The sequence below is a fragment of the Plasmodium falciparum genome, assembly GCF_000002765.6.
Source record: "Plasmodium falciparum 3D7 genome assembly, chromosome: 10".
Lineage (NCBI taxonomy): Eukaryota > Apicomplexa > Aconoidasida > Haemosporida > Plasmodiidae > Plasmodium > Plasmodium falciparum.
In genome coordinates, this window is record NC_037281.1 from 495,001 (window position 1) to 522,500 (window position 27,500).

General features: G+C 17.5%; 7 protein-coding genes across 7 annotated transcripts in view; 3 read left to right on the forward strand and 4 right to left on the reverse strand.

The window, feature by feature from the left end:
- The window catches only part of PF3D7_1012800 (conserved Plasmodium protein, unknown function), a gene marked incomplete at both ends in the record, with an annotated part of 2,595 nt that extends 2,451 nt beyond the window's left edge, over nt 1–144 (forward strand). The window contains one exon of the mRNA XM_001347374.1: nt 1–144. This exon is cut by the window's left edge and continues 2,451 nt beyond it. Within this exon, the coding sequence (XP_001347410.1) occupies nt 1–144 (144 nt within the window).
- Nucleotides 145–1,330: 1,186 nt separating this feature from the next.
- On the reverse strand, nt 1,331–2,573 carry PF3D7_1012900 (autophagy-related protein 18; the record flags this gene model as incomplete). Its single annotated transcript, XM_001347375.1, has 2 exons — nt 1,331–2,343; nt 2,444–2,573. The coding sequence occupies 2 exons, from the start codon at nt 2,571–2,573 to the stop codon at nt 1,331–1,333; spliced, it is 1,143 nt and encodes a 380-aa protein (XP_001347411.1).
- A 2,636-nt stretch (nt 2,574–5,209) lies between these two features.
- Nucleotides 5,210–7,221, forward strand: PF3D7_1013000 (zinc finger protein, putative; the record flags this gene model as incomplete). The annotated part of the gene is made up of 4 exons (XM_001347376.2): nt 5,210–5,288; nt 5,455–5,521; nt 5,653–5,747; nt 5,900–7,221. The coding sequence occupies 4 exons, from the start codon at nt 5,210–5,212 to the stop codon at nt 7,219–7,221; spliced, it is 1,563 nt and encodes a 520-aa protein (XP_001347412.2).
- A 412-nt stretch (nt 7,222–7,633) lies between these two features.
- PF3D7_1013100 (U3 small nucleolar RNA-associated protein 13, putative) lies at nt 7,634–11,392 on the reverse strand (the record flags this gene model as incomplete). The annotated part of the gene is made up of 2 exons (XM_001347377.1): nt 7,634–9,061; nt 9,158–11,392. The coding sequence occupies 2 exons, from the start codon at nt 11,390–11,392 to the stop codon at nt 7,634–7,636; spliced, it is 3,663 nt and encodes a 1,220-aa protein (XP_001347413.1).
- A 4,691-nt stretch (nt 11,393–16,083) lies between these two features.
- On the forward strand, nt 16,084–19,278 carry PF3D7_1013200 (conserved Plasmodium protein, unknown function; the record flags this gene model as incomplete). The annotated part of the gene is made up of 1 exon (XM_001347378.1): nt 16,084–19,278. One exon carries the CDS (start codon nt 16,084–16,086, stop codon nt 19,276–19,278), a length of 3,195 nt encoding a protein of 1,064 aa, XP_001347414.1.
- Nucleotides 19,279–20,720: 1,442 nt separating this feature from the next.
- On the reverse strand, nt 20,721–22,607 carry PF3D7_1013300 (conserved Plasmodium protein, unknown function; the record flags this gene model as incomplete). Its single annotated transcript, XM_001347379.1, has 1 exon — nt 20,721–22,607. The coding sequence occupies one exon, from the start codon at nt 22,605–22,607 to the stop codon at nt 20,721–20,723; it is 1,887 nt and encodes a 628-aa protein (XP_001347415.1).
- Nucleotides 22,608–23,541: 934 nt separating this feature from the next.
- On the reverse strand, nt 23,542–27,252 carry PF3D7_1013400 (conserved Plasmodium protein, unknown function; the record flags this gene model as incomplete). The annotated part of the gene is made up of 11 exons (XM_024473279.1): nt 23,542–23,570; nt 23,673–23,786; nt 23,876–24,356; nt 24,474–24,699; nt 24,804–24,868; nt 25,046–25,129; nt 25,237–25,419; nt 25,624–25,731; nt 25,868–25,942; nt 26,072–26,172; nt 26,325–27,252. 11 exons carry the CDS (start codon nt 27,250–27,252, stop codon nt 23,542–23,544), a joined length of 2,394 nt encoding a protein of 797 aa, XP_024329090.1.
- Nucleotides 27,253–27,500: the final 248 nt, after the last annotated feature.

Here is a 27,500-nt window from a genome sequence, read left to right on the forward strand (position 1 = left end):
TTAGATAAACATAATATTAATGATATGCTTACAATATATCAACATATTAAAGCACAATCAGTAAATGACATAATAATAAATCATGTCTTTATAGAAACACTTTATAATAAAATAATTTTGAATTCGGTTCCAAAAAAAAATTAATGTTTTATATTATTAATATATATATATATATATATATATATATATATATATATATAATAAAAGATCATTTATTCTTTTTTTTCTTTTTAAAAAAAACAAAAATAAAAAAATAAAGAATAAATAAATGAAAGGGGAAAAAAAAAAAAAAAAAAAAAAGTAAATAAAAATAAAAAAAAAAATTAAAATTTATATATGCGGAAATTAATATTCCTTAAAATATGCATAAATATATATATATATATATATATTAAACTTAAAAATAAGCCAAGAAGAAAAACACAAAATGAAAAAAAAATAATAACAATAATAATAAAATAAAATAATAATAAAAAGAATAATTTTTTATATTATTTATTTATATTTATTTTATCATTATTATTTTTATTTTTTTTTTTTATTCGCTCTCTATAGAAAATGCAATATTATATATTTTTCAAAAGATAATTATGTAGGTAAGTACATAAATATATATATACATACATATATAATATATATATATATATATATTATTTAGAATTCAAAAAAAAAAAAAAAAAAAAAAGGAAGAAATATTGATATAAAATTGTTCCAATGAAAATATATAAATAAATATGTATAATATAATCAATATGGAAATATATAAAGCTTAATATGGAAAAGGTAATTAATTCTATATATATGTATTCAGATTATGACATGTGTAAATTTATCATATGGCATACAATATTTTTTTTTCTTTTAAAGCAAACATAAAACAAAATGAATATATATATATATAAAAATATATTTATATATTTATATATATTTATTTATATTTTTTTTCTGTGTTAATTTTTTAATTTTTTTTTTTTTTTTTTTTCTTTCTGCATTAACAACTTGTTACATATATATTAATCAAAAACTTGGTACATTTTTGTATAAGACACCTTCCTTTTTTTTTTTTCTTATTTTCTTTTCATCCATCTTGACATTTGGGCTCAATAAGATGTTCAAATATATATATATATATATATATATATATATATATATATATATACATATATATTTATATGTATATATAATTCTTTTAGTGGATTATTAAAAAGTTCATTAAAAAAATAAAAGTTTAATTTAATATATATATATATATATATATATTTATTTATTTATTTTTTTATTTATGAAATATAATTTTTGGTCCTTATTATTCTGTGAGGGTTACTAAAAATTAATCAAAACTGTGTGATGATATTTTAAACATATCACCTCCGATATGCTCATTAAATCTTAATTTATAAATAATTCCATTTGAGCAGATAACAATAATACAATTTTGGTCATTAACAAATGCACAAATAGATGAAATTTTTTTGCCTGGTAATTTATATGAAGCAAAACTCCATTCACTATTTAAATACGGATGACAAGGTAATAAACATTTTAAAGAAGATTTTTTATTTTTTGACTCTTTTTCATAATTTAGTAAAGCTGGTGGGGATACATTTTTTCCTTTACATATAATATCCACCTTTCTTAAAGGTCTTTTTTTTTTATATATAGAAAATACATGAACTGTATTTCTACTAGAAGTTAAGCATAACCAATTATTATCTTCACTGATATTTAAGGATAGAATTTTTGCATTTTTAGTACCTCTTCTAAATTCATTTAATAATGTACCATCAAAGGTATTAAATAATCTAATTATGGTACCTTTTGTTGATGATGTAACAAGTAATTTACCATCATTACTTAAATTAATACATCCAATAGAATTATCATGGGCATATATACTCAAATTTGTTTTAAAATTTATATAAGGTAATTCTTCATGGATATTTTCACTTGAATTTATTTCGAAAATATGAATATTTACTCTTCCTTTTATTGGTGATAAATAAGCAATAATAATATTTTTATCAATATTAGATAAACAACATAAACCTGATACATTTTTTGAAGTATTTAATGTTTCAAGTAATATTATATCTTTTAATCTATATATACATAATTTATATTCTAATATAACTACAATTATTTCTCTTAACAATCTTACACCTATAATATTTGATGAAAATGTTAGTTTCGCTATTTCCCGCATTTGTCTATCATCCCATATTATCAAAACATTTTTTGCCCATTTCCCTTTCTTATCATTCTTATTACCTGTTATTGCTAAAATATTACATCGGTATAACATTTCGGCTAAGTATAAACCATTCTTATTTCTATCAGTTAAATCTGAAAAAAAAAAAAAAAATATATATATATATATATTAATTATACACATATATATTAACCATATATTTACACATATTTACTTATACATCCAAATTATTACCTCTACTATATGTTTGAGTAAAAGGGTTCGTGTTGTATATCTTGAAACCTTTCTCATTAGCCATACACAAACAACCATAATCCTGGTTAAATGATATATATCTATTATTATCTAATCTTAATGATACCATTTTTTTTTTTTTATTTTTATTTATTTTTTTTTTTTTTTTATTCTGTAACAAACGGAAATTGTTTTCTTTTAATTTCTTCTATAATGAATGTGGTAAAATATATAAAAATGGAAATATATATATATAATATATATTTATTACAATGAAATATATCAACATTACATTTAGTACACATATATTTCTATGTGCTTATTTTTCTTTATTAATTTTTTTTTTTCTTTCTTTTTTTTTTTTTTTCTTCTCTTATTCTTCTGTATATATTATATGTCATATAAATTTAAAAAAATCATTCTTTTATTTTATTTCCCTTTTTCATTATTTATTTATATAAGCATCATATATTCATATTTTTATATAGAACATATATATATATATATATTCAAAATAATGAAGAGAAAAAATTAAAATAAAATAAAATAAAACAAAATAATATTATATTACATAATCTAATTATTTTTAATACATATAATATAAAAAAAAATCACATGTATATATAATATATATATATATATATATATATATATATATATATATAACAATTCTTATATAATATTTTATATCATAATCAATATTTATAGGTGTAAGTATATCTTTTTCATATTTTCATAAAACATGAATAAGCTTAAAAACAAACACATACATATTAAGAATTATATAAAATGACATGGAAAAAAAAAAAAAAAAAAATATATATATATATATATATAATATTTATAAATTATATATATATAATAATAATTCATACATTAATCAATTATAATAACATATAAATCAACAGGGTCTGAACAAGTAATATAATTATATTATTATAAGGTTTGTAAAAAAAAAAAAAAAAAAAGTACATATATATATATAATTATCATAAAATATACAAGTAAATACAATATATAATATATAAAATATGAATAAATGAATATAAATAAAAAAAAAAAAAAGAAAAAAAAAAGAAAAATATATATATTTTTATGAATAATAAAAAATTATATATTTTATGTTAATTTTAAATTAATTTAAATAAAATATACATATAATATTATTATATTATAATATATATTTTTTATTTATACATTAATATTCAAATATTATAATATATATAATATTTATAAAATAATTATATTTTATAATTTATATCTAAAAAATATATTGTATTATATATATATATAAATATAAACAGTTATATACATACTGTATATTATTTATACATATATAAAAATATATTTGTTCATTTTTTTATTTTTTAGTGCCTTTATATAACTATAATAATATATATATATATGTTCATATATACATATATAATATATTTATTTATTTTATGGCTATATATGACATATTATGAATATTATAATATTATATTATATATATTATATATAAATATAATATATATATTTATATATATATTTAATAATATACCTTACCCTTCAAAACCTTATTATTAAAAAGATATTGCATATATTATTATATTTTAAGAAGTATACATAAATTTTGAGTTTTACAAATATTATAGAAATTAAATAATAATAACATCATATAATATATACATAATATGTTAGTATATATAATTAGATATATATATATATATATATATATATATATATTATATATGTATACATATTACATATATAAGTAGAGAATTTGAAAAAAAAAAAAAAAAAAAAATCATTGGTGAAAATAGAAAATTAAATAGTTTCCAACTATATAATTTTTTTTTCTATAAAAAAAAAAAAAAAAAAATATCAAGAATATAATCTAATATAAATAATATGTATATTATAATTTTTTTTTTTTTTTTTTTTTTTTGCATATATGCTATATATAAAACTCTAAAAAAAAATATATATATAATATGTAATATTATAAAAATAATAAAATAATAATATAATTGAATAAAACAATATATATTATAAATAGAAAGTTAAATAATTACAATATACATATTTAATTATTTTTTATTCATTTATTTTTTTTTTTTTTTTTTTTGAGTCCTTTTAATATATTATATGAAAATATATTTGTTTACATATTTATAAAAATAATGTATATGCTATATATATATATATATATATATTATAAGAATAGTATATAAAATACATGTATTTAATTTTTCATCCATATTAAAAAAAAAATAAAGTAAAAATATATATATAAGATTATACCTATATAATATATATAAATATAAATATAAATATATATATATATATATATATATATATATGTGCAGGAAAATAAGATGAATATATTATTTACTGTTCCACATTTAAAAAAAAAAAGATTTTTTTAAAATCACAATTTTTAATAAATGTGTATTTTATGTATGCATATAATGAAAATTAAAATAAAATCCATTTTATAAAAATAAATATTTAAAGAAACGTATTCATTTTTATGTATATTTGTTTATTTGTATATTTATTAATTTTTTCGTTTTTTTGTTTTTTTTTTAATTTTTTTTTTTTCGTTTTTTTTAATAATTTCCATCTAAAATGTTTTGTTATTGTAATATCATATGAAATATAACTATTATAATATATATATATATATATATATATATATTTATATATGTTGTACTCTCCAATAATATTCCAAATATATATAAGAATTTATTTATTATTATTTGAATATTTTGTAAAATAATAAATATGAGTATATTATCGCTATTTCATATATGTTCTCCATTCTTAAGATCAAATTGTTTAGAGAAAGAAGAAATTTATGAAAGTACAAAATAATAAAAGGAAAAAAAAAAATGAAACCATTATGCATACACATATTCTTTTATATTACATATTTTTTTGTCAAATGAAATGTGTACATATATATATATATATATAATAAACAATTTAAAAAAATAACTAATTCATTTTGAACAATTTTGTTTTCACAGATTTTATTTGTTCAGTCTGCTTAGACTTATGTGATACACCAGTGATAACATTATGCAACCACATATGGTTAGTAACAAAAATATATATTATATATCAATATATAAATATATGTGCTATATTAATTCATATCTTACTTCATTCTTCTTAACTTTTCTCTGTTAAAAACATGTTCTGCTTTCACTTTTTTTCTTATGTAGTTGTTATAAATGTATGTATTATTCTCTACTTCATAAAAGGAATTGTCCAATATGCAAGCAAATAATTAAACATAATAATTTAAAAAAAATAACAGGTATGATGATTATAATATGAATGAATAAAAATTTTATGCATATCTCTAACTGTTATAAATTTATTTTGTAACTAAAATATACTATGTTGTATGTATATATATATATATATATATATATATATATATATATATCTGTTTACACCCTCCTTTAGGAAAACAAAAGAAGGAATATGAAGAAATAAGAATTAAATGTCATTTATGTAATGAGAAAATAAAAATTAAGGATTACAAAACACATATAAATATATGTGAATATAAAAGATGTAAGAATTATATATTAGGTTGTGAATATTATGATAAGAAAAGTAAAATAAAATCCCATGAACAATCATGTGAGCATAGATTAATAAGCTGTTCCAGTTGTTCAAACTTATTTTATTTCAAAAATAGAATTTTTATGCTTACCTTAAAAGAAAAGTATCAATTAAATATGCGTTTTTCTTTTACTTATTATTCTTTTTATTATAATTTATTAATGAATACAAATTTTAATCGTCTTAATTATCTAAATAATATAAAGCATCATCCTACAAATAATAACAGCAATAATAATTATATATCAAGAAAAATAAATATTCTAAAGAATTTACAACATTCATTAGATCACATTCTTTGTCCATCTGTATCAATTGATACTACAACTACTACCTCTTCTAATCATACTAATAGTTTGCTTAATAAAGAGAATGTGTATATAGAACACCATATACCAACAAACAACGTATCAAGGAATAGTACAAATATCAATTTTTTACAAAATCAAAATCCTTCTTCAATACATAATAGACCATTAAATGAACTATCTAGAGAAATATATGAACATAATCACCATCATAATAATTATAATAATAATGATGATGATGATAATGATAATAATTCTAACCGATTAAATAGTTCATATTCCATGGAATATAATAACATAAGTGTAAATCCTTTAGAGAACATTTCTATTGAATCTCGTGAAAAAAGAAAGAAAAAAAAAACAACAAAAATAAAAAAATATAATTTTAATGATCTTAATTCTAAACCTCGAAATAATGCATTAAAACATATGGATCAATTAAGTGGTGTTATTGAAAATGATAATTCTTCAAATTGTGAAGAATTTTTAAATATTTTGCCCTTAAGAAAAAATTTTAATTTTAAAGATAAAAATAGTAAAGATATCATAACCATAATAGAAGAATTATTTCAATTTGATAATATAGATTTAAGTAATATCTATATAGATAATCGAGAATTTTTTCTATGTGATAAATCATGTTTTACTAATACTATTAAAAAACTTAGACAAGAATTAGAAAGATCATTAGTCTTATTATATTTCTGTTGTTGTGTAGGAATGCCTGTTATGTTTACACTTGGTTGTATTAGTTATGTTGTAACTAAGGGTGTCTTTAAATTTTCATATATAGTCACTAATACTATTATAAAATTATCTCATAAGTTTTTTTTAAAAATATTCAATATATAATATAAATAAATAAATAAATAAATATATATATATATATATATATATATATATATATATATATTATAAAATCCCCTCTCCCCTTTATTTTTTTTTTTTTTGTAGAAATTAATAACATTTTTTTTTTGTAGAAATTAATAACATTTTTTTTTTTGTATTTTTTTTAACTCATGTTGAATATATGTTAATATGCTCAATTTTAAAATAAAAAATTATAAAAAAAGAATTATTTCAAAAATAATGCTTCTTTAAATAACAAACAAAAAATAAAAATAATAATAAATAAAAACACAAAACAAAACAAAACAAAACAAAACAACATAAATATATATATATATATATATATTCATTAATTTATTCATTTATAACTTTCTATGTATATATTTTCAATTGATCACGGTTAATATCAAAATTGTCAACTCATCATTTTTATGTCTCCCTTGTAGTAATTAATATTAATAAGCTCAAAACATTTGGATTTTTGCAAAGATTTCACATACCTGTTTTTATGACGTGGTATATAACTATTATATACCTCAAAAAAATATTGATAGTTATTAATTTTGCAAATATCTTCATGATCGATATATTTAATTATACTATTTAAAAGGAAATTGGATATGTAAGCACATCTATGATTAACCACAAAAAATGTAATAAATTCCATAAGTTTATTTAAATATAAGAAATAAGAATGTTCACTTTTTTTTTTCATTTTTTTTAAAAACAAAACAAAATTATCATCTTCCTTTGAATTATAATCATTATCATTACTATCATTGCTATCATTATTGTTTGTATGTTTAACTGATGGATCATTTTTTTCATCCTTTTTATTATCCGCATTAGTACTTTTATTTATTTCGGTCTCCTTCACATTTTGATCATCCATGGCTTCTTCAGATAAACCTTTTTTTTGCATATATGATAATTCTTTAAATATGTAACTTTCTAAGAAATCGGAATTTTCAAATATATTATAAAAATTATTATTATCCATATTATTATAATCTCCTGTGTTATTAACAATATTTTGATTTGCTTCATTAATATTAATAGATGTCTGAGTATCCATAGATGATTCTATTAATGTATTATTATTTAGATTTTTCATTTGACTAAAATTCTGTTCTTTCTTAATTATATCATTATTATTTATTTGTTTATCCTTATTTATGAGCTGCTTAATACCATATTCATGTTGATATTTTTTCAATATATTTAATATTGAGAAAGTATAATAATTTAAATAGTTCTCTACAATAGTTTTAAATTTAAATTTTTTATCTAACTTTAAACAAATTAATAAAGACTCATTTATTTTTTTTTCCTTTAACAAATTTTCTAAACAGTTTTCATAAAAAATGTTCTTTCTTTTTTCAAAAACATGTTCTGTAATTATTTTATCACTAATGTCTTTAAAAAATATAAGTTCTCCATTTATTGAAGCAGATATAATATTATTATTTTTATTTTCATCTTCATAACTTTGTAGACAAAATATTTTATCTTTATGATAATTTGTTGTTAGTAACTTTTCACAATTCTTTATATTTATTATACTTATATTACCATTACTATATCCATTTATCATACAACTATCATTTAATATTAATACTCTAGTAATGTTGAAATCCAAACTTTGTATACTTTTCAAACATTCAAAATTGTTAAGACTCCATATTCGTACACATTCGTATGAGTTACTGTATAGGATATTATCATTCTTGGAAAAGTACACATTCTGAACAGATTTTTTATGACCTTCTAAAATATGAATGAGCTTTAAATTTTGTGTTTCAAAAATTTTTACAGTTTTGTCCTTACTGCATGTGGCAACAAGCTACAAAAAAATAATAAAAAAAAATATATATAATATAATATATATATATATATCAATATATACATATATTATATTTTAATTTATATTATTTCTTACTTTACAATTGGGAGATATAGCGATGTCATTAATAAGAACCTTGTGAGGATATATTGTCAATGTACTTTGAATAGATTCCTTATTATCAAAAATATCTTCAAGTTTCCTTTTTTTATTATGACTTTTATTTTTCTTTAATTTCTCCTCATCGATTGTACATTTCCATAATCTCAAACTACTATCTTCACATACACTCACTAATGTTATGGATGGAAAATGCTTTATATTAACATCTATTGCATTAATTGGATATAAATTATCTTTTAGTATATATAAACAATAATAATTTCTCAAACTCCATATAAATATATTTTTGTCATTCGAAGCACTAAATAATAGTAGATTTTTTTCATTTAATTTTATACATGATACAATATCTTCATGACCTATTAATAACCTTTGACTTATTAAATTATTTTTAAATCTTAATATTCTTATAATATTATCACCTAATAAAATTACACATTTTTTTTCTTTCTTCTTTTCATCATTTGATGTCTTATATAACATATCTTCTTCTTCTTCTTCGTCATCTTCATCTGCATGCTTGTTATGTATAGAATATTTTTGATCACATGTTAGTTGTTCAGAATTAGTATTAAAAAATAGGATTTCAAAAATTCCTTCTAATTTACATATATAATTTTTTAATAATTTAAAGTATCTTATATCATAAATTAACAAAGAGCTATCTTCTCTAAATATATATAGAAAATATTTTAATAAGAAAAATTTACTTATATTACTTGGATTAATAGTATTTATATTCTCTTTATATTTATATATTACATCTCCTTTTATCGGATTATAAAAAAGAAGGTTTCCATCATTATCATGAGTTAATATTAACCATTTAATATTTTCATCTGTAATGATAAATTTTTTTTTTTTTTTTTTTTTTTCATCATTATTTTCATTTTGAAAAATTATGGATGGTATAATGATAGCATGATTAATATCACTACTTAGGTAAAATTGTTTTATAGGATTAAATTTCAATAAATTATTATTTTTATTAAATTTGTTTGATTTATTTTTTTTTTTTTTACTCAAGTTATTGTTACTAATAAGATTATTCATATCTTCTTCATTATATGAATTAAGAATATTCAAATCCCAAATATTCATAATTTTATCATTCCCGATACTTATAAAACCTATTAATTTTTCTTCATTCTTCTCATGTAACTTTTTTTTTTCATCATTATAATGATTATCATTCTTATCATTATTATTATTATTATTATTATTATTATTATCTATAATACCAATATCGCTATCATTATTACTTTCATCATTGCTAATATAATCATCCTCTTCATTAATCATAATACCATCTTTGTTAACTTCATTTTGTTGTGCCTTATTTTCATTTTTCCCATTAGGGACCTCCAAAAAAAGAAGATCAATTATACCACCCATATGATCTTCACATGTTATTATCCTCTCTCTTTTTATAATATCATATATATATATATTTTTTGTAACATCAGAACTTATAATGAAATTCTTATAAAACTTAAGATTTGTAATCCTAGTATTATGTATTTTATAAGATATTTTCAATTTATAAGTATTTATATTATATACATTTATTAAACCATTATTATATCCAACAATTAATTTTTTATAATCATCATCATCGTAATCTTTATAATAAAAACATGATACAACAATATTCTCTGATTTCCATATTTTTTTTTTTTCCAAATAAATCCAATTATAACTATAAGAATAAGCATTTCCATTACCTCCCCCTTCAATATCTTCTTTTCTTTCATATAAATAAATATCTCTATTATTATTATTTACTCCTTCACCATTTTTTATATCATCATCATATGTATCATTCCCTTTTATGTTATTATTATTATATACTAGTACATAATGATGTATATTATTATCATCTGTTGATAAAAATACATTATTATCGCAATAATAATAATACCTAATAGAACTAAATAATGATATACAACGTTTATTTAAATATTTTTTCTGATAATTCTCTTTTATATCATCTATATCTACAGAAGATTCTAATATACACGTTGGGTATAAAATGTCATATAAACTTGAATACTTGGAATTTTTTTCTTCATCTATCTTAAAAGAATATAAGTTATCATCACATAAACATAAAAACGCTTCGTATTCTTTGCAGAAATAAACACTCTTGTCTCCTTCGTAAAAGTCAAAAAATTTCATATCAATTTCTATATTGCTAATAATTGACATCTTTTAAAAATATAAAAAGGAATATATAAAAATGTAAATAAATATATAAATAAATAAATAAATAAATATATATATATATATATATATAGAGCTATTCTTATTATTTCATTTCAGAAACGAATCATTTTAAATATGTTCATAAATATAATCAATTATATATTTTAAAAAAAAATCCTTTTCTTTATAACTAAACGAATTTTAAAATCACACAAAATAAAAATATCCTAAACATATTATATATATATATATATATATATATGTTGTATTATAATATTCGTCAATTATTTTAGTAATATTTATTTTCTTTTAATTTATTTTTATTATATATTTATTTTTTTATATGTGGAGACCTTATAATCTATTACAAATACAAAATTTATTTTACTAACAAAAAATAAAATAAATATATTTATTAATTAATAATATATATAAATATATTAATATATATATATATATATATATATATATATATATATTTATTTATTTATAATTAATGATTTTATAAATAAAAAAAATTAAAAACAAGGGATCCCTTAAAAAAAAAATTAAATATAATAATAGCTAAAAATATATATATTTAAATAAATAATATATATTATATATATATATAATATATATATGTAAAATAAGCCTACAACATTTTGCCCATATATAATTTTTTTTTAACCTAATAAAACACAGTTATATTTCAAGAGCCTTTTATGAAGTTAATATAAAAATACATAAATTCAATCTTTTTAATTATATATTTAAAATTTTTTTTTTTTTTTTTTTTTTTTTATTCATATATTCTTTTATTACATTCCTTTTTTATGTATTTTTTAAAAAGATATTTACTTTTTATTTTATTAAAAAAGTTTAAATATTCATTTATCAAAATTTTTTTTATCATAATTGGACGTGTTATTGCTTCTTTTTCTTTTTTTTTTTTTGTAATATGTGAAATATAATATAGTTTTTATAAATTTATAAAAAAGGAAACTTAATTATTTATAATGGGACCACTTGTATATATGGAATATTTGTATATAAAATATATAATTTATTAAAAAATGAGAAGAAATACGTACATATAATAAAATAATTTTTTTTTTTTTTTTTTATATAAACATTTCTTCCTATTTTAAATAAAGAAGTATATTTAATATTCAAATGGACAGATTTTTTGTTATCATTATAAATATTATAAAAAATTTACATAGAATTTCCAAGAATATTTATAATTAAATATATAAATATATAAATAAATAAATATATATATATATATACATATATGTGTTTATATATATGCATTTTTCTTTTTCGTTTTATTTGTATGTAATATATTTATAAAGGGAAATAATATATATTATATAAGATTTACAAAAAAAGTTTTCTCTTAAATACAATGAAAATTAAAAACACAAATATAACACATTAATATTTAATATATTATGTAATAATTTATATAATAATATATATATATGTTAACTAAATGTCTATGACATACATCCATAAATTGTAACTTACATTGTCGTTGTCTTGATATATTTAAAAGAAATTTTTTTTTGCAAGTCTATAATGGATTATCATTTTTAAATAGTCCTATTTTTTTCCATACGATAAAATAGAAAAACCTACTTTGTATTTATCATATATACAATAACTAAAAAATATATAAAAGAAAAGGAAAAACTGTGCAATAAACGTTTATTTCATTTTCTATAAAGTTATATATTCTTATACAAAATAATACGAAACCGTATATATAACATTAAATATATATATATATATATATATATATATATTAATTTATGGATATAAATTATACTTTTTCTTAAAATACGAAACCCTTTACAAAATCATTATATATTTAAATATCATTAAGAATAAAAAAAACCTTTATTTAAAAAAAAAAAATAAAAAAATAATAGGTAATATATATAATATATTATAATTCATATATATAAGGTATTCATTTTTTCATTTCTCAAAATGTTTCTTATATATTTTTATATATAATGTTTTATTTGCATGTGTCATAGTATATCAAATAATACTATATATTTTTTAATATATATAAATATAATTATAACATTTATAATTATATATATATTTTACAAGGATTTTAAATGTAAATATGTTAGATTCATTTTTGGGGCCTTTATCTTTTTATATATATATGAAAACTTAAATATACAGCTCTGTTTACAAAAATAAAAAATATGTAAGTTCAATATGAAAAATGAAAAAAAAACATAAAAACAAAATTTTATATGATTATATAAAGGAAAAAAGGGAAAATATATATGATATTTTTTTTTTTTTTTTTTTTTTTTTTTTCTAAATATGAAATATGAGCTTATAAAAAGTCCTTCATAAATTCATTCATAAATATAAATATATATATATTATTATATATGCGTTTTCATATTTTTCCTCTCATGGTTTAAAAGCATTTGTAATAAATTTTATTCTTTGCTCTCAACAAAATATGAGTGCATTGTTATTACATATATATAATATATATATATATTTATAACATTAACATTAATTTCCTATGTACTTAATATATTGTTTTTATTTTATATTATTTTATCATATAAGAAAAATATAATATTTTTCTTTTCCTTGCATTTTATATATTATGAATATGTTGAGAAAAATTATATCATTTCTATTTATACCATACTTTTTAAGTATTATGCATATAAAAACAATATACATATATACAATTAAATAAATATATATATATATATATATATATACCTCTTTTTTTTTCTTTCTTCTTTTCTTTTTAAAAGAAAAATTTGTATGAATACCCTTTATTTATTATATATATATATGAAAACAAGGAAAAGAAAAAGCTATACTTTTTATTCATAATATAATATATAAGTATACACATTAAAAAAGTCAAAATAAGGATAACAATGTATATAAATATATATATATATATATATATATATATATATTTTTTATTGTCATAAGTATATATTACTGTTATATATGTAAAATAAGAAATAGATGTACTTATAAATAAATACAAATATATATATATATATATATATATATATATATAAACTTGTTGTTTATATTTTCCTATATTTTTAAAAAAATATATTATATATAGATATCATCTATATTTTAAGATATGAAAAAAGAAATTTTCATAGAATAAAATTTATAAACAATTATTTTACAGTTATATTTTTATTATCTACAGAAGATATGTGTATTATTATAAATAATAGAATAATGTATTTATTATATATGAGATTACTTAATTTTTTTTTTTATACCTAATATATATAAATTTTTGTTACACTTTTTTTTTCCTTATTATATGTATATTAAATGTCTTTGGATTTTGTATTAATGTACATATATATATATATATATATAATATAAATATATTTCAATATAATATTATCAATAAATTTTCATGTTTTATTTTTTATTTTTCATATTTCATTCTTTTTATTTAATTTATTATTCAATGTTATATATATATATATATATATATATAATTATTTAATTATATATGTATTAATTTGCCATTTTTCAAATTTATTTTCCATTATATAAATTATACAATTTATATGTATATATATAATTTTTTTTTTTCTTTTTTTTTTACTTAATTTTGAATTTTATTAATTTGTTTAATTTTTTTTTTTTTTTTATTTCCGTTTTGTGTAAATATTTAAATTTAATCAAATTGTCTGTGTAATTCTTTTAGTTTTTACTAATAATGTGCACGTTAATTTGAATGAATAAAAATGGGACAAAAAAAAAAAAAAAAAAAAAAAAAAAAAAAAAACGAATAGAATAAAATATAATATAATATAATAAAATAAAATAGGACTTGTTTAATATATATATATATATTTATATGTATATATTTTATGAAAACGTTTATCATATTAATTACATATATATATTTACATATGCACGTATATGTTATAAGTATTATAATTTTTTTTTTTGTTATGTTCATTGGAAAACAAGTACAGTTTAAATTTTTCTTTTCTTTTATTTTTTTTCATTTTGCCGTGCCATTTCATATATATACATAAGAGAAACAAAATAAGTGTAGCAATTTTAAATATATAATTTATATATTCCTACTTCCATTTTTGTGTTGTTGTAAAACTCTTTTAATTAAATTTTGAATGATTTTAAGAATTTAAAAGATAATTATGATATATATAAATATATATGTATACTGAAAAATGTAATGCTCACACATATATATATATATATATATATATATTATATTCTTATATGTGTGAAGGTACTTTCTTTTATATGATATAATATCATTCATTAGTACTAGACATTCATTTTTTTGTTATACATATATACATAAATATATATATATATATATCAATATATGTGTGTATATTATTATGTTTATATGTTTACATATATGAATGTCTTTCTAATATTTTTATCTTCCCACAGCCGTCTTATAACACAATATTTGTATAAAAAATATTTATATTAATGGATTTTATTATCTGTTGTATGAGTATATATATATATATATATATATACAAATAAAATATACGCATAAGACAATCTATTGTTAAAATAGAAATTAACTGGGGAAACAAAAAAGAAGAACAACAACAAAGAATTGAAGGAATAAATAATAAATAATATTGAATAGTATATTAAATATATTATATAAAATATAATAATAAAAAATGAACAACGAAAATACAATGAACAATGACGATAATACAAGCCTTTATCATAATTTAAGGAAAATAAGAAAACCACGTAGTTACGATTTTGAATATGTTGATGATAAGACAAAAAAAGGTAGAGGTAGGAAGAAAAGAAGAAAAAGGAGAAGGTCATCTATGGGTGACATAAATAGTATAAATGGAAATGTGAATGATACAAATAAAGAGGAAAATATATTAATAAAAATAGAACGTACCGATAGTAATATACCTGATTCCAATGAAAATGTAGAAAATAAAATAGAAATAAAAACAGAATGTGATATAAACAAAAATTGTTATGTGAGTGAAAAAACTGTGAGTACTCCGAATTTACCTATTAGACGTTATAAAACAAAGAAATTTAATTTAGAAAAGAGTATGAATTTGTTTAATACTAATATTCCTTTAAGAAATAATAATATAAAAATCGATAGAATTTGTGAATATTTAAATTATACTACCAATACAATGTGGAGATATATGGGTTCTACTGCGAAATTTAGATTAGTAGAAGATCAACAAGAAAAATATTTATTTTTAAAGAATATGAAAAAGAATATAATTTTTGAAATAATAAAAATTGCAATGTTTGCTTTGTTGAAAGTTAATTTGAATGATAATAACATATATACCTTAAATCCAGAGGAGAAGAAAAAAAATGAATTCATATCAAAGGATATGAATTCAATAAAATATACTAAGAGAGAAGAATATAACAATAATAATCATAATAATAATAGTAATAAAATTAATGATAATCAAAATAATGATAAAACTAAAGGTGATGATAATTATAATACTACTAATAATAATACTAATTATCACGTAAACTTTCATAATAATAAATCTAATAGAAATAACTATTACGCTTACTATTTTTATAGTAAGAAACCAAATAACATAGAAAATAATGAAGAAAGTAATTGTGATAATAACAGCGTTAATAAAGAAAACAGCAATGGTGTTAAAGATGCCTCAAAAGAAGATGAAACTATTTCTGATATCAAACAAAATTGTAATGTTTCTCTTAAATCTAATGAGACGAACGAAAATCATACGAACAATTATAACTCAATGATTACCATAAAAATATCACCTGCTTGTGAAAATGAAAATATATCATATCCTTATTCACATTATGATAATTCTAAAATTAATATAAGTAGAAGATTAGAAGAAAAGGATGATATATTAAATCAAGGAGTAACCGTTCCCGAAATTTTAGATTTTGTTAAAGAGAAATATGAGAAATATTATGAAAATGTAAAACAATATATAGTAACCACTTTAAATATATATTGTGCATTGAATATTTTTAAACTTATAAGAAGAGGAAGATATACTATTTGTAAATATGAAAATTTTGATATTTTCAAAATGAAATATTTTAAAAAGTATTATAAATTCTTTTATTCCTTAAAAGGAGAAGAAGAAATTTTAATGAATGTCAAAAATTATTTGAAATCATTTTATTATGATAGAAATAAAAAAAAAAAAAGAAGAAGAAGAAGTAGTACTGGTATATTTGGTACAAAGAAAAGGCTTTTAGGTGACAAACGGGGTAGTACGTATTGTTTAAAAGAAATGGATGCTTTAACAGGTACGAAAAATACAATAAGAAGAAGAAGATCCTCTACTAAGAAACTAGGAAGGAAAGGATTGAGTGCTGTGAAAAAAGAAGAAGTTACAAACAATCTTGCAGTATATAGTTACACAAATAATAATGGCAATGTTGTTGATAGTAATACTATTGGTGATAGTAGTAATATTATAGATACTAATAATATCATGAACAGTAGTAATATCATGAACAGTAGTAATATTATGGATAGTAGTAATATTATGAATAGCAGTAATATTATGGACAGTAGTAATATTATGGACAGTAGTAATATTATGGACAGTAGTAATATTATGGATAGTAGTAATATTATGGATAGTAGTAATATTATGAATAGCAGTAATATTATGGACAGTAGTAATATAATTGACAGTAGTAATATAATGGAAAGTAATAATATGGTCGATAGTAATAATAATATGGATTGTAGTAACAAGGATAATAACAAAATTGATACCCATTTTAATATTAATATACAGAACGATGATCCTAATACAAATAATAATATAAACAATGTAATAAAATGCGAAAGCTCAATTAATAATAATGTAATCCAATCAACAACAGAACTTAATAATAATAACGGTTTAAATGATGTAAAGAATAATACTCCATCATATAGTAATATAAAAGAAGATGTAGAAAGTAATTTAATAAATAAGGAAGAGAATAAATCTAATATTTTAAATAATGAATTGCTAAATACAACGAATAATGATATAAATAAACATGAAGAAGAAAAAGATGAAGAACATGCTATTTTAAATTGTAATATTGTTAATAACAATTTATTAGACTTATCAAATGAACGTATAAAAAACGTTTGCATAGATTTAAGCAAAATTAATATAAAATGTATTAAGGTGGTTTATGGAATGAAACATTTCTTTTGTTCCTATGATACACAAGAAATAAGTGACCCATATTTTGAAATTATAAAAGTCCAAAAAAAATATGATATTTTAAGAAGAAAAAGTATAGAAAAAATGAATTTGAGAGGTGCCAATAATCCATATCCATCATCTAGGAGATTATTAAATATTGCAAATAATAATAATGATAATAATACTGTAAAGGGGAAAAACAATTTTTTGTTAAGAGCCAGTGTTATTAGTAGTAAAGATGATCCAAAAAAAAGAAATTCACAATATGGTAAACAAAGAAAACAAAATGAAGAAGATGACTATGCTATGAAACATGAAAAATATAATTATGTTAATTTTAATTTAAGTTATAAAACATTAAGAAAAAAAATGATATGCTTAAGGCACTATGCAAATGCAAATACAAATACAAATGCAAATACAAATGCAAATACAAATATAAATATAAATACAAGTACAAATACAAATATAAATGTATATAAAAAAGAAGAAAATAAAACAATAAAAGTAAAAACTGAAATAAAAATTAAAGATAAATGCCTAACACCAACAAATGAAAGTTTAATACAAACATCATCCATTAATTCAAATTTTTCAAATATTATAAGTGTTGATGGATTTTCATCTATAAATTTAGAAAGTCATTGTTCTCAGAAAAGTGCCTGACAAAAAATTATTGGTCTGAAAGTCAATGAAACAAAATATATAAATATGTACCTTAAAAAATGTGTGCAAAAATATATATATATATATTTATTTATTTATATATTTATATAATTAAATATTAAATTATTAATATGTAAATATTTAAAAGGACACAAATAAAACGAAAGGACCATATTTTGTTATTGTTTAATTATATATAAAAAGTGCAAAACGATAATTCATCATATCCAACAAGGAATAAAGTTAAAATGGAAAATGAAATAAAAGACCAATATATATAATATATAAGTTTTTAGATATTTGTTCCTATATATATATATATATATATATATATATATATATATATATATATATGTATATTTATTTTATTTTATTTTTTATGTATTAACATAATATTTATATCTTTGTATTCATATATTTATGTATATTTTATTTTGTCTTTAATAAAAATCTTAATTTTTTCAAGTTAAAATATTTAATATTTTTCAATTTATATGTAATTATTCATTTTATTTTTTTTTTATTATTTATATATTATGCTTTAAATGAGCTTATAAAAATCAATCATCTAATATAAATGCTGTGCATTATCTTTTTATTATTTATACAGACATATATATATATATTTTTGAATTATAATTTTATCTACATTTTTTAATTTAATTTTTTTGTACCAAATATTTTTTTTTAATAAAAAAAACATTTCATTTCTTTAATATATATTTAATTTAGTTTTAATCTTCTATTTATAACGTATTATATGTATATTTATTAATAACCACACTATTAATTTATCATTTAATAATATTATATAAGTATATCTATATATATATATATATATATTAATTTTTTTTTTTTAATTTTTGTCTTTTTCATTTCTTATATACAGATAATTATATATTACGTTTTATTTTTAATAAAAAAAATAAATAAATAAATAAATGAAATATTTATATAATTTTTGTTAATTTTTAAATAAAAAAGAATATGAAGAAACCTAATGTTTGTTAATATGTGATTGAAAATTTGTAAATTTTTTAAAAAATAAAGGTATAATAGTTATATATATATATATATATATATATATATATATATTTGAAATAAAAAAAGGGACAAATTTGATAAGATAAATGTGGGGAAAGGTTGTAGGAACAAATACAAACCTTTCTTTAAAAAAAAAAAAAAAAAATTAATAAATAAATAAACAAAAGAGAAAAAAAAAAAAAAAAAAATGAATTAATATATGAACACAAAAATATAGATTACTATGATTGTTCTACATGTTTGTGATCATAATTTAATTTTCTACACCTTTATATAATAACAATAATATAAATAATATTTAAAAAAATAAAAAATAAAACATGGATACATTTTCGTATGTATTTTAATTATTACATATATATATATATATATATATATATATATTTATATATTTATCTTTATGCTGCTTTTATTTTGTTTTTATAAAACATGGGTACGAAATAATAATTCACACAAATATATACAAGTACCAAAAATATAACAACAAATAAAAGATGTACATAATGGAAAACATACGATATTGCCATAGAAAATGTTACATGAGCATATTTTTGATAAAAGAATTTTTGTTTTTTATCAGTTGTCAATTTATAATCTTTGATTAAAAAGTTTGTATCAGTAATATTAGAATTGATAATTGTTTTAAAATAATTAAATAATTTTAATGTATCTTCTTTATATATAAAAAATTTATTATATTTATTAAGATTATAATCTATAGTATTCATATCATCATTTGAGCTCATATTCTTATTTATATATGTTAACATACTTTTTTCTTTTTCGTTTTTTTCTATTGATTGCTCTTGTTGTGTATTTTCTTTTTGGTCAGTTTTTTTCTGTGTCATATATAAATATAAAGACTTAAAAATAATGGCAATATTATTCTTTACATTTTGAATATTTAATTTAGGTTGTAACATAGGAAATTTATTTAAAAATATCATGTTATTATTTTTTTTGCTTGAAGATAAAGAAAAGCTATTAATTTTATTTAATACAAAATATTCATGAAGACTTGGTAAATGTTTACTATGAATTTTAATTTTTTCATTTACCATTTGAACATTTTTTTTTATACTACCTTTAACTATATTATTTAAGATTCGATAAAATGCTTGTACATTTTGTGGTTGGGTTTTATTAGATTCATATATATAAAAATCTGAATTATTTAAATTATCTAGACATATAACAAATTCGATATTTTCCTTAAATATAACATTTATGGAATTTAGAAAATCTTGAATTCCATAATAATAATTTGTAAAAAAAAATAAAATATTATAGTTTACTTGCTCTTTATTATATACATCATAAAAAAGTTTAATTAAATTTTGTATAGTAATAAGATTAGAATTCGTAAATGTAGTATTTGAAGGTAAATCACTAAAGATATTAAAAACATTAAAATCAGCACAAATAATTATTGTTTTTTGTTTAGTTAAAAGAAATGTTTGGTTATCTTGTTGTTTATTAAATATAGTATTAATATGTATATTATTATTTTTATTAAGGAAATAATATAAACTTTTTGAATTCATTTTATACACATTTTGTATTTTAGATATTGGACTAATACTAACATTTCTTGTTAAATCAAAATATGCAAATTTACTTTGATAATTTTCATATATTTTTTCTATATCTTTATTATTTTTTATAAAATAAATGGATTGTTGTAATTTCATATTTAATATAAGGGATTGAACAAACATTATTCGTTTTTCTAATAAATCTTGACTAACCACTTTATTTTTTTTGTTTTGATCATTCAATTTGTTTATTTTATTTATACGATAATATTCGTCTACATTTATATACATATCCTCTGGTAATATAATAATTAAACCATTATTATTATTTGTCATAAGAAAATGTAATAAAAAATAAAAATTCTTTTTTTCAATTATTTCATATAAATATATAAATCCTGAATATTTTATCATCTGACGACTGTTTATATATTTATTAATGTATAACATCTTTTCTTTAATTAATCTTTCAATTTTTGTATCATCCTCGATATCTAAAAAAGAATCTATTCCTAATGTCTTCTCCTCATCAAATTTTACATCTTTATATATATATAATAAATTTATCAAATTATTCTTAATAAAATTATTTGCAGAACCTGTATACTCATTATTATTCATTAGATGAATTAAGGGATATCCTTTGCTTTCATAAGAACCTTTAACAAATTCATTTTGAAGAATGTAACAAAAAAATATAAATATTTCAAAAATTAATAAAAAAGTACTCTTTTTCCTATATATTTTCATTCTTATTTATTTTCTTCTCCTTCCTCAAATTTTTTATGTTCCTATTAAACACCTCTAAAAGAATTATTTCTAATATATTTTTTAAGTAATATATATAATAAAAGCATATAAATAAAACAATATACATACATATATATGTATGTATATATATATATATATATATATATATATATATATATATGAATTTATTTTTAATAATTATGTTCTTATAAAATTCGGTTAAAACATAAAGGTTACTATATCACAATTTAATATAATCAAATAAGAACACCAAAAAAAAAATTAATTTTAAAAAGATGAATATGTAATATATATATATACATATATATATATATATATATATTTATTTATTTGTTTATTTGTGAAAATAATCTAATCAACAAATAAAAACAAATTAATAAAATCAAAACATGAAACATAAGGGAAAAATTGAAAAATTAATAAATAAACATATAAAAAAATATATTTATAAACGTTACAAAAAATATAATTATACATATATAATCCTTTATATTATCCTTGAAACAAAATATTTGCCCTTGAATATCTTCATATATATATGTACAAACTCAATATTATATATAAATAAAGTATATGTATATAAATATATTTATTCCTTTTATAATTTATTATGCTATAAAGATAAGGCTAATTTGAATATATCCATGAAGTGTTGTAAAATTTCAACCTTTAAATATTTTAGCACTTAAATGAATTAATAATAATAAATAATAATAATATTAAACAAATTGATATTATTCTTCAAGTATTTATTTATTTGTTTCTTTTTTTTTTTTTTTCTTATATGTATTTTTGTTTTTATGTAAAGGGAAACATGATAAAATTTATTACTCACTAAAATATAGCAATATATAAATATATATATATATATATAAATATTTAAATATATACACGTATTATTGTCCAATGAATTTTAAGTGTTATGACATAATATTTTACCTACTGAGAAAAAAATATATTATATATATATATATATATATATATATATATATATATTTATTTATTTATTTATGTGTATATATTTATGAGATTATACTGAACTACCATTTTTATTTCCATAAGAATAAACATATCGTATGTTAAGAATATCTTTCATATCTAATTTATTTAATATTTGATTAGATATATAAAATTCCAAATCTCTATAATTATTGGATTCTACAGATTTAAAATATATTAATATAAATATAAATGTATGTGATTACTATATATATAATTATATTATTTGAGTCAATTTTGTATTTTACCTGTATAATGCTTAAACTTCTTTTTGCATATATCTTTTTTGTTTACCACCTTTGCCTTTATATAACTTATTAATTTGTTATCCTTAGAATGACATTTTTCTATATTATTTTTCGTATTCTTAACATAAAAAGAATGAAACACATCCTTCTTAGGAATCATTTCTTCTTGTGTTTTTGTTTTTATAAAAGTAAAATCTTCATTCTTACAAGAATACGTTGTTAATAATTTTATGTATTTCTTGTATAGTACATCATATCTATCCTTTAATAAATTATACTCATTATTTTTTCTATTTAAAATGAGATCAAAATTACTAGAATTTTCATATAACATTTTTTCATCAATTATATTATTACATATTTTATTGTTATACGATTTTTCTGATATAGTATCATTTTCATCTTTTAATTTACAGCAACGTTTACATAGACCATTATATGAAACATTACTATTGGAGGTTCCGAGTCCTGCTGTATTTTCCTATTCAATATAAAAAAAACAAGATAAAATAAATATATAAAAAAAATTTAATATTATCAAAACATAATAATATTATTTTCATTATTTTCTTTTTTCTATTTTTAATTTGTGCATTACCTTCAAATCCAATAATGTACATCTACTCATTCCTTCTTTTCCCTTTAATAAAATGTGCTTAAGATTAGACATCTCTCTATTCATCGTATATATTTTTTTCTTTCTATTCCTTATACCCTTGAATAGTTGCAAATTAGTCTTAGATAAAATATAACACCTTTCGTTACTTTCAAATAATTTTTTTTTCATCCTTTCAAAATTATCCATTATGGTGTCGCTCCTAAATCTATAAAAAAAAAAAAAAAAAAAAAAAAAGGAACAATACTTAGAATTCTTTAATTATTAAACTTTTTTATGTTTTTATTAATGAATTATTATATTATTATTTACCTGTTGATAATAATTTTTCTTTTTTTTTCATATGGAAATATGTCCCTTTGTTTGGAATATTCATTCTATAAAAAAAATATATATATATATATATATATATTTTTTTTTTTTTTTTTTTGTACGTATGAATGTATTTTATTCATTTGAATCCAATCAAAAAACATTTTAATATATGTAAGACATTCGTTCATGATATAAAACAAAATGTCGTTCTATTAAAAAGTTTTCTTTAATTTTTATACATTTATGATGTTTAAGTTTTTCTCCGTTATTTGTTCATTTTGGGCTAGTTTTAATTCTAAAATTAATTCATTTGCATTTTGTAACTAGAAAAGATGAAAAAAAAAATCAAGAAAATAAAAATAATAATAAAATAATAATATTAAGGTAATATTTATCCAAATTGATATAAATATATTATTTGTTTACATACTTTTTCCTTTTGGTTGTGATATTTTCCCTTATATTTCTTAAATTTATCCTTCAAAAGTAATTTTTCTTCCTTTATTTTAAGGTTTGTAGATTTCATCATATTCAGTTCGTTTTTCAAATATTTTATTTCGTCATCCAATTTATCTCTTTCTTTTATGTAATTTTGTTGTGAATTTTCTAATTTCTTGCGTGAAAAAATGAATATAATATGTAAAGATTGGTGAGCATTTTTCATTTATATTATTTATTTATAATATATTTTTTTTTCATCTTTTACTTTTTCTTTTTCTTTTACTTTTACTTTTTCTTTTACTTTTACTTTTTCTTTTACTTTTTCATTTCCTTTTCATTTTTTTTCTTTTTTTTTTTTTTTTAATAATATATATACCTTTCTATTCACAGTCTGAAATTCATAATCTTCAATAATTTTATTCATTTCTGTTTTTTGTTCTTTTATTATATGTATTTTTTTATTTAAATCTCGTATTTCTTGAGCCTTCAAAAATTAAAAATCAATTGATTAATATATTCCAAAAAAGAATATATATTCTTTATAATCCAAAAGTATGTTCTCATATTTTCACATATAATCATATTTTATTTAGTTATTTTTACTTTTTTTTTTTTTTTACTTGTTCATCGTTATTTTCTAGGGCATTCTCCAATTTTCCACTTAAGGTGTCGTTAAGTTTACATAATTTATTTATCTTTATAAATAGAAAAAAAAAGAAAAATTAAATTATATGAATAATATAAGAACCTCAAAAAAAAAAAAAAAAAAAAAAAAAAAAAAAAAAAAAAAATATATATATATATATATATATAATTATTGTTACCTCCTTTTTATAATTATTTAAGATATGCTTCAAATTAATATTCAAGTGTTCTATGATTTTTTCTAGTAACAGTCCTGTGGTATTATTATCAATGCATCCATCTATATGATAAGAAAAAATCAGAATTAAGTACCATTATTATTATAAAGATGCATGTGGGAATTTCTCCTTTTTTTTCTTTATATATATATATATATATATATATATATATATATATTCTTATATACATGAAGCTATTTATATTAATACATACCTTCTAATTCTTCCATTAATTCTTCTTTTTCAACTTGATTCTGTCTTCCTTTATTTTGGACCTTAAATTTTTCTTGTTCATATTTTTTCAATTCATCTCTCTTTAACATTTTTAACAAATTATATTTACTTTTATGATTATTATTGTATGATAAAAGTTCTGTATCACTAAAATAATTTCTTAATACATTAGAAGTATTTCTCTGTTCTATTACATTATCTGTCTTTAGTTTGATAAATGAAAATATTGTACTTGAAGATGAAAAACTGTTTTCTCTTTTGTATTTTTTTTCATTAAGTTGTATTACATTTAAATAATTATATTTAACATTTTTTTGATTTGTATTCAAATAAATATCATTATCGTTTATATTAACATTATTTGTATACTTCATTATATTTTTATTATCTTTTTTTATATGGGAACTTTTTACATTTGATGAGAGTAAATATATGTTTTTTCTTAAATGTTTATTTGAATATATGTTTTCATCCATATTTGTATCTATATTTTTATCTATATTTTTATCTATATTTTCACCCATATTTTCATCCATATTTTCACCCATATTTTCATCCATATTTTCACCCATATTTTCATCCATATTTTCACCCATATTTTCATCCATATTTTCATCCATATCTTCACCCATATTTAGTGAGGAGGACTTATTAAAGTAGAAAAAACTTTTTGTTGTTTTGAAATTACTAATTATTTTATTTACATTTGAATTTACTTTTTCCTTTTCATCACATAATGGGAATAGGGACTTTCTATATTCTAAACTATCTAAAGTCTTTGATAGTTCACTTGAAAGAAATTTATTTACATTATGTTCACCATAATTATTTTTATCTCGTTTATTCTCAGATATCTTATCTAATAAATTTATTATATTTATTAGTTTTTCAATATTTTCTTTATTCATTAGAAAAATGTAAGTAATGAGAAATAAAATTTAAAATATTGTCTTTGCACTAGTTATATATAGTTTCAAAATATATGTATATATATATATATATATATTTTTTTTTTTTTTTTTTGGTTTTCTTTAGGAGTTCATGTAAATGTCAGAAAAAACTTTTCATTTTACTTTATTTTATTTTATTTATTTATTTATTTAATTATTTATTTTTCTTATCATTCTCACATTTCGACTGTTATATAAATATTCTT